General features: G+C 39.4%; 1 protein-coding gene across 1 annotated transcript; it reads right to left on the bottom strand.

The window, feature by feature from the left end:
- Window positions 1-2,335: 2,335 nt before the first annotated feature.
- Window positions 2,336-11,733, bottom strand: ARF4 (ARF GTPase 4). Its single transcript, XM_010217011.2, has 6 exons — window positions 11,617-11,733; window positions 5,853-5,933; window positions 5,288-5,397; window positions 4,513-4,584; window positions 3,854-3,979; window positions 2,336-3,311 (listed from the first exon to the last, which is right to left on the bottom strand). The coding sequence occupies exons 1-6, from the start codon at window positions 11,681-11,683 to the stop codon at window positions 3,225-3,227; spliced, it is 543 nt and encodes a 180-aa protein (XP_010215313.1). The 5' UTR covers window positions 11,684-11,733; the 3' UTR covers window positions 2,336-3,224.
- Between the last annotated feature and the right edge of the window lie 3,231 nt (window positions 11,734-14,964).

Consider the following 14,964-nt stretch of genomic DNA (forward strand, 5'->3'; position numbering starts at 1 on the left):
CCACAGTAACACACAACTGTTTTGGAAGGAAAACAAAGCCTTGCTGACTTCCTCACAAACCCACTTTTTCCCCTATTGTTATTTCCTGCTTCTATGCGTGTATATACGAACACATACCAAACCTCTTCTAAAGACAAGTAAAAAAAGGGAGTTCGAAAAAACAACCAGCCAACCCCTCTGTTCCCAAAACAACAACAAAAACCAGAAGCAAATAGCTTCATGTTTGTAATCCAAAGACAAGCAGCCATTCCAAGTGTACACACCAGCCTCAAGAGACTGATGATTAGAACAAAGAACGTGTAATATAGACCATTCTTGGAAAACATTTTGAAAATTACTGAGACAGGTTCATAGAAATACAACACCCAGAAGGGAAATCTATTTACTCAGTCAACTGCAAAATTATTCCACAGCACATCCAGTGCATTGTCTCCCTTCCACAGTTCCGCAGATTACTTCTTATTTTAAATAGAATTATACTCCTTCATTAGATTTTGCGAAGAATAATACCTGGTTACGCATTTATCTGAAATATTTCGAGTCCAATTTCCATTTAATATTACTAGGAAATAAAGACCTTTCCTCCTAATACCACAACCCTACAGAGTATTCAAAAACATTTGTTACCATTTTGGTAACAGAGTGCAATCTTAACTATTTACAAAAAGACTGAGTTGCCTCCTTCAGTTCCTCATTACGCTCTGATTAACATTACATTGACTACTTAAGTAGCCATAAAGAACTGTATTGACTTTGTCTTGCTACACTTCAGCATAACCTCTAACCTTGACTCCTCATGCAGCACCAGACCTCCTAAATGAGGCACTGAAGATCTTCACTCTCAGACTTTGATTTTAAGATTCACTGTTCTATAAGAAAATTACAGCCTACTGGTACATGCTTGGTACATGCTTTCTCTTAATCCAATGTGGTAAAGCCTTGAAATATGAACTTGCATTTACATGTGTAACTCAAGTGCGTAGTTGTTACAGACAGCTCACCTAAACCAGAATTTTTTAATTACCTAAAAGCATTTCAAAGTTATAACAGAGATCTACATTTCTATTAACCAAACAGAATATTTCTTCAAGGTATAGACCTAATTTATTTCTAAATATCTACTTATTTTTTAACAGCCTACCTCCAGCTCACACTCTAAGTCCTCACAAGCTTTGCTTAATTTTAACTTATTGGGACTATTGGTATTATAGGCCAGCCAGCTCTCCTGAACAAGGTTCACCTTTTGAAGTTCATTTCAAGCAATTACATTACTAGAAATATGCATGTTAACTATTACAAATCCAGTGCGTTGTTATGTGAACTCAGTTCAATATATAGCAGACAACTCTTAATGTGCAAGTAAAACCTTACTCATGCTACTCTATCTCCTAGGTTCCCATTACACATTGAATACAATCACTGGCTATGTATCTTCAAGAGCTCTGGAGTTTTCTCTAGTTATTTGTGTTCACAAGGACAGCAAGAGCACCATTCTTAGAAGCTTAAATCTAAGCTAAAGCAAAAGACATCTTAGAAGGAAACTACTCATAACAACTGAAAGTAGTTTAGCCTTACCAGACCTTGTCACAGGGTTTTCTTGTAGGGATGAGAACAAGAGCTGGGCTAAAAATGAGAGAGGAGCTTGGGTTAACTCTGCAGTTAAATCATACTTTGAGTTCCTAAAAACGTACAGTTAATAGACAACATTGAGCAGTTAGAACAATAGAATAAGAGTTTTTAACAATAAAAATATGCATTAGTAGCAGTCCCCCAAAAAACATGAAGTTAATTTAAGTGGGTTTGGGGACTGGGGAGAAGAATATCAAAGCAGACAGCGCTCACATGGAGTTGATTTTTGGGGGTGACTACTGTTATTAATACAATATTGTCCAAATCCCTGGAGAAGTGTTCCAGTTAGGTTTCCAGAGAGCCACTAAGAGAACCTGATTCTGCTACTAGAACCCATGTTGTTTCTCTAAAGTAGATATAACTATGAAACAGACATGCATACTTCTCAAGGCATATCGTATTTGTTTTATTACAATTTTTGTAGCTGTTACTATTTCCATATCTGGACATCCTAAAGAGATTTATAGAATTACAACTTCAAAAGACGCTTACAGAATTATATAATCATCAATGACATCTACTCTGCTGCACTGTATACAACTTCATTGCCCACCTTTAGCATCTCCCATCCTATATGACTCCAAAAATATGAGAATCTAAGACTTATGATCACATTCAAGCTGCAGAAAAATTCAGTATATGGAAAAAGAACAAGTGAAAACTTGAGGTTTAACTATTTCAGGAATCAAGAGCATACACAGAACTATACATTTTATCATTTTATTAGGAAGAATTCCAAGTGGGTTATGAAGAAACTAATCCATTGAATTTGATGAATTTTCCAAAATTTCTTTATGAAGATATGTTCACCAACAAACAGTAAAACTTCAGCAGAACTATTATACACTGGGCAAAAATAGTCAGGCTGATACCAAAAAGCAACATGCAACATAAAAAAAAAAAAAAAAAAAAAAAAGATACTATATAAAGGAAGACAATCTGCTGAATATTAAAAACAACCTCAACATGAGCTCTTCACAACCAGCACAGAACTATTCTACCCATCAAATCCAATTCACATAAAGGCAAGATGGGCTGATAGAGCCCAAAGATTAATAAAATGTTCCTCAGTGCAGTAGATCTGAATAGTGTTTTAGAGCATTTTCTTGGCTGGAACAAGCAGTATTAGGAAGTCTTTTTGGCAAGGGAGAGAAATAAATACATATGGAATGCTACATTTTTAAATCAGCAGACTGTCTGAGGAATGAAACAGGGCATCAGTAAACTAAAAGTAGCAGGAAGGAAAGAAAAGTGTTTTTTTTAACATTAATTTATTCAGGCTCAAAAGACTATTTCAAACAGATTTTAAAGATGTCACAATAACTCTATTCAGGCATTTAGACTAACAGGGGATAAAAATCAGAAGATACACTTTTTCCAAGTTAAGGAGATATTTTTACCCAAGCATATTGCTACCTTTGCAACATGTAGCTCGGTAAACAATAATTGGCAACAAAATAAGTTGAAACGCTGTAATATCCTGCCCAAATCAGTTCCAGATACTGTAATAACCAAGACGCAAACTAATTTTGTTGTAACAAGCCTAGACCACTTATATCAAACATGTCCCTGGTGAAAGAGTCATCCAGTTCACGTTAGCGTTTTGAGAGTTCGTTTGACAGCCAGTCAAGTCCCTCATACAGACCAGTTCCTTGTGTAGCACAGGTAGCTTGGACATACCACTGTTAACAGAGAACACAGACAAGGATTAAAGTTACAAACCGCCAAAATACAAAGTTGTCACAGTATGCGACACCCACATACTGACTCAGAGTTCTTTTAACATTGTTTTATACCATAAATAGAGTCAATAGTGAACATATGATATTTTTATGAGTTTTGAAAAATCTGTATAAATAGGCAGGAAATTGAGATTTTCCAAAAGCCTAGTGTTGGCCCACCAAACACTAAAACAAAGCATTAGCAAAGAAACAAAATCAGAAATAGCTTACATTTGACTTATATTCTGAAAACTACCTTCACAGAATGGTTGAGGTTGGAAATAACCTCTGCACAGCATCTAGTCCAACCTCCACCACTCCCTTGTTGTTTTTGTGAGAATGGGCATGGAATTATCTAATTTACAGACTTCCAAAACATCTTCTAAGAATATAACGTATCTCTTCACAGAAAAAGATGAAAACTTCAATTTAAAGAGAGATGGTGTTTACAGTCTACAAAAAAGTAAACAAGAGTTCATCAACCAGGAAAGTTTAGCACTTACGGTTCTGTTACGCAGAGACTGAAGACCTAGTTTATCTGTCATTTCACTGATTGCCATGGCATTTGGCAGATCTTGTTTGTTTGCAAAGAGAAGTAGCACTGCATCTTGCAGCTCATCCTCCTGAAGCTAACAGAGTAAATGGCTATGTTAGTAAAATAGTTCACTTGGTGATTGTTGAAGTAACTGAAATACTTGAGAAACATAAACACTGATTGAAAGGTTATAAACCTTTTAATTCTCACTCCTGAAGTCACCAGTAACTACTTACTGTAATTACCTGTAACCCAAGAGATCTTCTGCTAGAATATATAAGGAAACCTTATTTCACTGGGAAGATCCACTGGCATCTTGCTGCCGACATTTTTGGTGCCAAATTATTTTTTCACCAAAAAAATACTTTATCTGCTACATTGCTCTTAAGTTTTTTATGGAAGAAAGAAAGGCTTTAATGTATGACTAGCTCTGAAACGGAAGCTCTCTCTTGGAGTCCTAATTGTAATTCAGTATTATGTGACACAGAATTACAAGGTGTGTAAAATATAAGCTGAATGAACTCACTAAAATCCTGAAGCCCTCAGATGCTTATATTGACATCCAAACAAACCCTCTTTTTTAAAAATAAGCCTAACAATTTTATTTCAGAAGTTAACGATATTTACCATTTTCTGCAGAACTTCTGCTGCTTCCTGGATTCTCTCTCTGTCATTGCTATCTACCACAAAAATGAGGCCCTGCAAGAAGATAAGCAGTTTTGAGAAACTATTGCAAACTGTAAACATGCAGTTTTCCATTAAAAAGAAAAAAATCAAAGAACTCTTATGAAATACTGTAACCATCTTCCTCCCCATATTTAACCAAATTTGCCAGAAATCTCTGCATAAGCAATGTAAGATGGTTGTATGAACAGCTACATCATGAGCATCAAGTGCAAAATTAAACTAGGCTTTTAAAATTAATGGAGTTTAAAAAAAAAAGGGAAGAAAAAAAAACAATGCAAATTGAAGATTACTGTGGGAATCATTAACTTGAGGAAAACAAAAGAAATTTGATAAGCTAATTGTCTCCCATCCCTTCTCATCATATTACATTAAAAGCAGCTAGGGAATCCTAAATGCTTCCTCATAAAAAGCACTAAGAAAAGCCTTAACCGCAGGCCCAAATTTGCAGACAAAGTTTGTACCAATCAGGATTTCTAACAGCATTTCAGTTATTCAAGACTCCTCCTTGTGTGCTTGAGACTAAGCCTTGAAACCTTCAGGGTAACAGAGTAGCTTTGCCTCGAGCGAAAGGTGAGTGTCCTTCAGAACCTTTCAAGAGATAACGAGGACCCTTTCTGAAAGGAAGGCACAGAAGCCAGTATGCTTTTCATACATGGGCTTACAGAAGAGAACAAGCCCTTACAAAGCTGTTCTTTTCTCAGGTCAGAACCCTTACCTGTGTGTTTTGGAAATAATGCCTCCAAAGCGGTCTGATTTTATCTTGACCACCAACATCCCAAACTGTGAAGCAGATGTTTTTATATTCTACTGTTTCCACATTAAAGCCTAAAATTAAATAGTCAAGTAGTTAGAGATAGTTAATGTTAAGGTTAACAGGCAATTGTAGTCATCTCAAGAATAGATGGTTCCCCAATTCCACTTCTGGTATTTTAATAATGCACTTAATATACTTATATCCTTCAGTCACAAACTGATGGAAAATCAGATGTTCAGGGGACGTATCACTAACTAGCTTGCTCTCGTCCTCCTCCTGAACATCTCTACTGGCCGCCACCAGACACAGAATTCTGGGCTAGACAGATCTTTGTTTTAAGTAGGATTGTTACTCAGCTATGGCAGTACCAAATCCTATAAAATATGCTGAAAAGATGCAAAAGCTATTTTTGTCTTGATTCCTATATTAACAGCAAAGACAACAGATTTCCATGCCCTAGAGGCCCATCTTTGTGATGTAAACTTAACTTTTAACAAAACTGAAGAGACCAGAACAGATATCTTACCAATAGTGGGAATTGTGGTGACAATTTCTCCTAGTTTCAGTTTATAAAGTATAGTTGTCTTACCAGCAGCATCCAAACCAACTAGAAAGAACAGAAAAAAAAAAAAAGTTTAGTTCACAATATAAACAACCTGCTAATTTCAAAGACACATCGTTTTATATAGGACAGTGTGTTTGCTTTCTTTTTCCCAAAAGGGAAAAAGAAAAAAAAAAAAAAAAAAAGGGGAGAGAGAAAAACTCTTCAGCTGTTTTTAATACACTACCCTATCATCTTCTACCCAGCACTGAGAGGGAATCCAAGCAATGATGAAAACAAGCTCTAACAAGGGTTAATTCTCGACCTACAGGCTCACAACTTTCTAGTCATCTTCCCTGGGTATTAGCATTTTAACTGAACTACTACTAACTCAAATGAGAAGGTCTCACGCTCACTTACCTGATACCACATTTACCTGAATGAATCTGAGCTAGCACTATCACTGGCAGAAACTTCAGCCTCTTATTCCTCTTATTTAGTAAAGAGTCTAATCATTACTAAAAGATTTCTTTTGTATTGACCAAAATACATGGATGCTGGGAAACTCCTGCCTTCCTACTCCATATAAACTAAACTTGGCCACATCTATTCCATTCATTGAGATCTACTAGGACAGTCTCCTTGGAAGTCACCACTTTAAATCTTACATAAAGCTTTTTGTCCTGGAACTTGCTTCTCCATTGCTATCGCAAACTTTAAAATTTGTCGTCTTTCAAGGTAAATTGAGAGATAAACGTGTGACGTAACTAAATGTTATCATTGCTTGATAATATTCTAAGCCGTCCAACTTAATACACTACTTGGTGACTGCCATAAATTTTGAGGGGTTTGATGACTTGACTATTAATAATGCATATGTTTCCTTAGTGTTGCAATGAAGCATAATTTGAAATCATCTACTTACTCAGAACGAAACCAAACTCTTAAAAGTTTCCTTCCTAAGACAAACTGCAGTTACAGAAAACTATTGGCACAAATCTACCTGTATGTGTCCTATATTATGATAGCTATGGTCAAATGCATGTTTAACTTGCCTACTGTCTATGTGTTTGTCTCTTTCAGAACCACATATATGCATGAACAAGAAATATGGGATGCAGTTAGAAGTTTCTTAAGAACTTGCAAGACAAAGTTCTAAATGTTAACATTTTTCCTGCAACAATACTGTCAGGCAGTCTCAGGAAACCCTCTAAGAGAACTCTGAAACCCTCAAATATTCCATGTGCACTGAAATAGTCCTTAACGGCACAGTACTTGAAGTCCCACACTTGTCTTAGAGCTCAGCCTCAACATTAGTATTTACAGGATGCCTAAATATTTAAGAGATAGAATGTCATACATGTGCATTATATATAAATTTTCCATAACAAAGTTAAGAGCATTTAGAGCACCACCAAAATGAAGCTATACATATAAACAAACTTTTCACACCCCAAAAAAACAAAATCACACATCAAAAGCCAAAGAGTTACACACAGAACAAATATGGATAGCTAGATTTGTTACACTTAGCAATGATAGAAAAATACCCTTAGCTGCACAAAGTGTTTTAGTGCATAAGTATTATTCTGCAGACACAGATAAAGACAAGTAAACTTCAGTTAACCCAAGGTACTTACGGTACTGAAGATACATATGGTACTAAGAATCATTTGAAGATATGACTGGAAGTTCGTATCAGAGAAACTAGAAATTTTAACTGCTGCCTCAAGATTTGCCTGGACTTGAGAAGTTCGCACCCCAGTTATCCACCCTGCTCTTGGGCCAGAGCCTATCAGTGCCACAGTGGAGTTTGCAGACAGGTTATTAGCTGTTACATTAGCTATGCAAGCATGAAGCCCAGAGCCTTTGCTTAAACAGACAGTTATCCACAACTTTAATTAAGCTGCTGGACTTTGCACCAGGGCAGGCTGAGTTACGGATACAAGCTCTCTTCTGACTCCACAGTTGAGAGCACAGCCTTTCATGGAGCAAAGGCATCTTCTGCAAATCACCACAAACATACACAATCACTTTTAGCCAAATTACAAATCTTTCAAAGTCTAAATAAAAAACAATCAGCAGATTCATATATCTTAATCCAAGTTACTAGTTTTCCTTTTTAGAAAAGCAAATTCCAGAGTACCAAATCACAAATATTCTTTTGAGCTGCTAGGAAGTAGAACTGTTTCTTTTAGTAGCCCACAGTTTGCAGTACTTGCTCTATCAGCTGCCTTCAAGAAAAAACACTTGTTTGTCAAGGGACACTAAACTTGAGTACACAATTTACCTCTGTATTACCAAGTTTAAGTTGATAGCACCACCAAGATAAACATCGAATCAAGTCTTAAATTCCAAAGTAATCTAAAACAAGTTTCCAACACCAGACTTTCACTCCAATTCCACAGTGTGACTGTTCATGGACAACACTGAGGTGCAAAATTCCTGATGCCCTGTGAGACTGCCAGTAGTTGTGTAGCAGGACATTAAGATTAAACGACAAGTGGAAAGCAGAGACTTGCACTTGCAATCGTTTTATCTTTAAACTGAGCTAAACATCCTCTTCCTCTAGCTAGAGGAAAAACACCTACAATGCTTTCAGTTACTGTGAAAGCAGATATAGTTCTAAGTCCTTTACTCTTCTTAAGAGTATTTAATTTATAGTTTTCCCAGTCATGTTCCTAAATCTCTAAGCTTCTAAGCTTGTAGTTCACTTGTGCCTGGGAACACCATTCATGTGATTCCCTGAAGTTGAAAGAAAAATCCTAAGGTTCTTCTTCAAACAACTATCAACTTTCTGCTTTGGTTATGGGCTGTTGCATATTAAGCTAAGTCACCAGAGCGTAACATGTCATACAAACAATAGCTTTATATATATATTAAAAAAAACAAAGAGTTTACTTCTCAAATGGATTTACCACCAAGACCAATAGACTGTGGTTATCAGATCAACATTTCCAGGAGTTTAGTACAGAAACAGCAGGGAAGAAACAACAGAACAACATTTCTTAACTGATGTGATGCTCACATTACAAACAAAACACTACATAAAAAAAAACCCTATTTACTGCAGAATTGTATTCCTTTGCTTTTCCTCTACCCTGATTGTTTTTCTCAAACTTTGACATATTTATCCCTAACATACTATCCCTCTTTCAAACACAGCTTAAAATGGAGAATTCTTTACTTTGTAGTACACATAGTACTTGTATTTTGAAGTACATAGAATGTTTCTCTAGATAACTTCTCATGAAAACACCATGCCAAAGAATGAGCAGTGAATAAAAATTGTCCCGCTCTAAGCGCAAGAAACCGAGTGCAGAGTTTTACAGGTAAGTACGTGCAGAGCTAAGACTCAAGAATTTCTCTAACACTAAGTTTGCCCAGCGTAACTTTGCTCAATCACTGACACATTTCTTTTCCTTCATGTTACTTCCATCTATAAAGTACATGGAAAATCTTTTATGTTCCTCTCCGCAAAAACATACTAATTACACATACCTATTTAATTAAGCAAATATTTTAAAAACAGAATTTCAGGAACAGTGCACTACTAAGCATTATCCGTTTATCACAAATGTGGTTTGAAACTATTTAAGAGTGTTTCACGTTTGGTGCTGACACATTATTTTTCAGATGCTTTCAACATATTTCATGAGAAACACTCAAAATTCTGTAGAACTCAGTAGCACAAGGTCTGTCTTAAGAGCTGAATCAATTCTCCTTTACCTGGACTTTTTAGAGGAACAGAACAGAATAAACAATCTCAGGAAAGTTTCATTATAATTAACCATCTCTTCACTGTCACCTCACTAATATAATGTTTTCCCCTCTAAGTATTTCCCTGTAAACATCTTCCCTAGTAAAACAACTTCACTAGTATAAATGCAGAAACCTGAAGGCCTTACCTTATGTAGTTCATTTTCAAATGATATATTGAAAATTATCATCTTCGAATAAAACTTTATTTCAGCCTCTGCATTAATTCAGGCATTTGCCCTCAAATTAACAAAGTACTTATGAGGTAAATATTACAAACGGCTTCTTTTCCCCATAACAAGATACGTGATCTGCAGTACAATATACTGTGATGCTAAAATCCCTAGTTTAAGTCCTGAATGATACAGTCTTCAAAACATATCAATGTTGTATCCTAATACACTCCCTCAAAAAAATCAGGAGCAGCCTCATGCTGTAAACAAGCCACATATTTGAATACAGTCAAACCCTTCAAATCTGAGTTCAGGAAAAGAAAACAATACAAAAATTGATGCAAATGAAGCATATATTAGAAATTCTGATTTAATAACCCCATATCTAACATGGATTTGAACTAACTGCCCACCAGTGATGGAACTAAAGCAATTTTAATCTGTATGACATTGCTTGCCTATTTTCATTATTTTGCAGAATATAACAGAATTACAATAACCATAGACACCATCTCATCTTGCAGTCAATTCATTTGAAGGTTACCTATTACTCATTTACAGTAATAAAGAGCCAACTGCTATGCAGACAGTCGAATAACTTCCTTCGATTAATAGGTGTACTAAGCTGTCTTAAAGACAGAAATACCCAGGAATTTAATAAAAGACTTGATCATTACAGAATGCATGCAAATATTAAAAATGCAGTTTTTTTAAGCACCATATTTGGTGCATGCTGTGCACACCCCAGCAGCGGTAGGGATGAGCTAGCGTGCCACAAAGTTTCATAGCTGAGATCATACATACAGCACATAGCTGGCTTTAGCGAAACAAGCATTTCACATAATTTCTTACAGCAAACTATTTCAGTCCACTGCCAGACATGAAGATCCATTCACTTTGGTAAGAGAATTTGAGAAAAACTGGAGGTGTAAGATTTGCAAGCACGTGTCAGTGGCGTGGAAAGGGGCAGGACAAACTCAAGTCAAGGAGGAAACAGGGAATGCAGGGTGCTGGCTCTGACCTTTTGAACTACCGTTTTAGAGGGAGCACCTTAAGGAGCCATTAGCTGCACGCATTGCACAACTCACTTGGAAAGAAAAGAAGTAGGATCTAATACTGTGCAAATAACGATGTGAAGGCAGTAAATTCAATCGAGTGTTGACAAAGGGGGGTTAGAGAAGCAGGGAAAGGCAGGGCGGCTGCTTCGCGATGCTCTCTCACAGGGCCGCTATCCCTGCCAGAGCGGGCGGGCACCCCAGCTGCTCAGCCCAGCCACTACGCGGCGTGTGGGGACTCCGGGGCTTAGCCGCAGGCCGCGTCGCGCAGCTCCCCGAGAGGGAGACGCGCGGCTCGGCCTCCTCTCTCGAGGCCCCATCTTTGTTCCACACGGGCGGAAGCGCAGGTGCGAGGGGAAAGGGCTGAGTGGCGCAGGCCCCACTGCGGCCCCAGAGAAAAGCAAGGGGAAGGAGCAGGGAAGGTTCTATCCACCCAGCCCACCGGCAGCCCCGGTACCGGGATGAAGGGGTGAAAGAGAAGAGAGGAAGACGAGAACCCAGAGGAGGAGGGCGGACAGGCGTCTCCGCTCCCCCTCTTCCTCCGCCGCTGCTTCCCGCCCCTCCGTCCTGCACTTCCCGCAGCCCGAGGTTGGAGGGGGAGGCGGGGGGAGAAGAGAGAAAGACCCCCCCTTCACTGGCCCCAGCTCCCTCCCTCCCCCGTGTCGGGTCGCACCAGTGAGGGAGGAAGGGAGAGAGAAATGAGGGGAGGGGGTCGGGCCGGGCGCCGCGGAGGGAGTTCTGGTGGGCCTCGACGCCCCTTACCCATGAGGATGCGCATCTGCTTCTTGCCGAAGAGGCGCGAGAAGAGCGACGAGATGGTGAGGCCCATGGCGGCAGCGCTGGGCGGCGGCGGCGCGGGAGAGGGAAGGAGAAGAGGAGGAGGAGGGCAGCGCGGCCCGGTCTTGCCTCGGCTCGCGGATCCCTACGGGCGGCGGCGGCGGCAGCCCCGAGGCAGAAGGCGAAGGCGGCGCGGGCGCTGCTGCTCTGCGGCCGGGAGCCTCGCCCGCTCGCTCACTGCTCGCTCTCTGCCACGTCACTCTCGCCACGGCCGCCCCGGCTCCAACGCGGACAAATTCACGTCACGCTTCGCCACATCCCCCCGCCCAACCGCCCAACGGCGGCTCGGACTACAGCTCCCAGCGGGCCTCGCGCCGGCCGCGCGCGCCGCACAGCGTCCGCGCCCCGCGGCGCATCACGGGGGATGGAGTCGGAGGCGCCCGGATGCCCCTTCCGGCCGCGCTGCAGAGGGCAGAGCGCGGCATGCCGGGAAGCGCGGCCACGCCCCGGTCGCGACCCCGCTGAGGCGGCCGGCGGCGACGCTGCCCCGGGCACCGGGGTGGGGGGTGAGGTCGAGAGTCGCAGAGAGGAAGGGGTAAAACAGAACAAAACAAACAAAAAAAAAATCGCAACATTCAGTATCTTAATATATCTACTGCAGAACCGTCTCAACAACATAAAAATAAAATAAAATAAAAAACTGCTTCTAGTGTCAACAGCAGGTGCGTGAGGAAGGCACCAGCCCACCTAGAAACATAGGAAAGGAAACCTGAAACAAATAGTGGGGGAAGAAGGCTCGAGGAAACAGACCCCTTGTTATGAAAATAAAGGCATAAAAGGAAAAGCTCTGATCCTCCCCTACCCCTCTCCCCTGATGCCATTCACAGAAATACTGCTACTTGGCCTTTCATTTATGGAGCAAAGGGGGCAAGTCTCTACCTGAGAAAGCAAAACACTCCTCCTTTCAGAGCCTGAGAGAGGAAAGGCAGCCTGGGCACCCTGCACAGAGGAGCACCACAGTGACATCTGCTTATGGATTTCCAAGTAGTACATTGCTTATTTAAGGGCTCTGACCTTTTTTACGCTCCTCTTACCCTCATGCAGAGGAGCCTGATCTCTTCAGAGAACACACCTGGGGCCCTTTATCTGTAGAGTTTCTTTAGAGCAGGGGCTATCTGTTTTAGACCCAACTATTTCAGGTAGCCAGGTGCTTTCTCTTCAACCAGGGACCTTTTCCCCATGCAAACACTGCATTTAAATCAGAGAATTAAAGAGGTAAAGTTATCTAAAGTAGAAGTTCTTGTCTTGTCCTTTACCTCTCAAGCCTGCGATGAGCAAGTACTTGAAACACACAGAGAAAACAGGCAAACAAACAGGGATGGAGAGATCCCAGTTCACCAGCTAGCAACTGCCTTCAGCTCTGAAGCCTCTGCTGCACCATGGCAGAAGCAGCCCTGGAGAAGTGCTCATGCTCACTGCAAAGGAACTGCAGGGGGACAGAACATTAAAAACCAGCAAAATAGAAATGAAAATAAATAAATAAATAATAAGCAAACAGAAAACTTAGGGGTGCTGTTGTTTGTTTGCTTATTTTTATTTTACCTTTCTTTTGCAAAAGCTGCTAGTAATTCTGTTTAAATGCCTACTTGGGGATTTAAACTAATACCAAAACCATAAAGGAAAGCTGAAAGAAAACTTGCAGGTTGCCTCCCACTGCTATGTCTTCCAAAAGGTCTCTTGAGTAAGTAGATAAACTGAACAGTGGAATGCATTTTGCTGGGAACCCAGTCCATGCCAGGTGCTTTGTAGAAGATCCTGCAGCTCCAGCACGTAACTACTATGTACTGCATGATCTAACCACAACAGCACTAAGCCACACCATCTATTTCTGGTCACCTAAAGGGAACAGATCACAGTATATAGCTTAATAGAGGTCAGGGTAAGGAGCAGTCTCTACAAGCTGCTGAACAGCTTCAGTTAGACTAATCACAGATAGGATCAGTCTAAGTCACATAACTTTTCCAAAATTAAAAAAAAAACAATTTTATTTATTTATTTTTTTTACAAAAATACATATTTGCAGTCATGTGGTAATAGGTTTCCATAGTTGCTAAGAGTTAACATGGTTCAAAGAAACTACACAGCGCTCCAGGTTAAATATTTAAGATAATTTCATGTAAGAATGTCCACTTACTAATTTCTGAACTAGAAATGCTATTCAGAGTGTGCAAAAGAAATGCATGTTAGAAATTAATGCCCAAGTGGTGTAGTTTAAGTAGCACAATAGATGCATTAAACATTTGTCAAGGAATAATTGTATATAAACTGAAACAGTATTAAAATACAGATTTTCATAAAAATACTGTTGTGATACTTTATATCTAAATAACTCATTTTTAGAAAGATGGTATGAAAAATTACCATAAAAAGCTTTTCCTGTAGCAAGATTACAATGTCTTTTTTTTAAAAAAAAAAACCCTATTCAAGCACTTAAAATAAGAATTTATTGATAACTGTGATCCACTTGTCATGTAATAGTGTATGCTGTGCGTACACTTCACCATGAAGTTAGTTCTGTGTGAAATGAGTCAAAGAATACTGCATGTGGAGCAGGTGAATTCATATATACCACTGAAGCTTGTCTGAAGATACATGTCACATTTTTCTTGCTTAATATGCAAGATGAAATTATTCTTTACGTACGTGTACTATACACATATGCTGAAGAATAACTTTGTACTACAAAGTTATCTTGCCACAGTTTGACCTTTTCATAGGTTTGCTTCAAGCTAGAAGCAAGAATATCTCCTTCCTTCCCCATTTCCTCATCAGAGATGTTACTGGTATAAGAAAACAAACTTCAAGTAGCTGACTGCTACAATCTCCAACTGAAAGAGAGCCTCTATCAGGCTAACTGCTGAAATGATTGATTTTTAAACTTACTGTGTTTATTTGTTGTGATGAACACTATGTTGTTACATTTACACTAGTAATCCGTTTTAAATCCTGGATGTGAGCAGTTTAAAAACCACCAATTAGAATATCATTAAATTTATTTTTAAGGCATGTGAATAAGAGCACCCTAATTATCTGATATTGAATGGAAGAGACTTTTCTCTTCATGAAATACCTGTCAGTTGTCTTTTCTTCCTCAAAGATATTATTACACTAATATAATCACTGGAAAGAGGGCAAGAAAGAAAAGCAATTAAACAACCGATGTATTTGCTCGTCTCTGTGAGAATTCCTCTATTGAAATAGTTTTGAAAGCAATCATTTTTCCAGTAGAGTATCTCAAATATTATGTATTCTGACCAAGTCACAGGATATGCT

This window comes from Tinamus guttatus, unplaced genomic scaffold, assembly GCF_059628265.1.
Source record: "Tinamus guttatus ecotype Peru unplaced genomic scaffold, ASM5962826v1 Tinamus_guttatus_pri_ptg000451l, whole genome shotgun sequence".
Lineage (NCBI taxonomy): Eukaryota > Metazoa > Chordata > Aves > Tinamiformes > Tinamidae > Tinamus > Tinamus guttatus.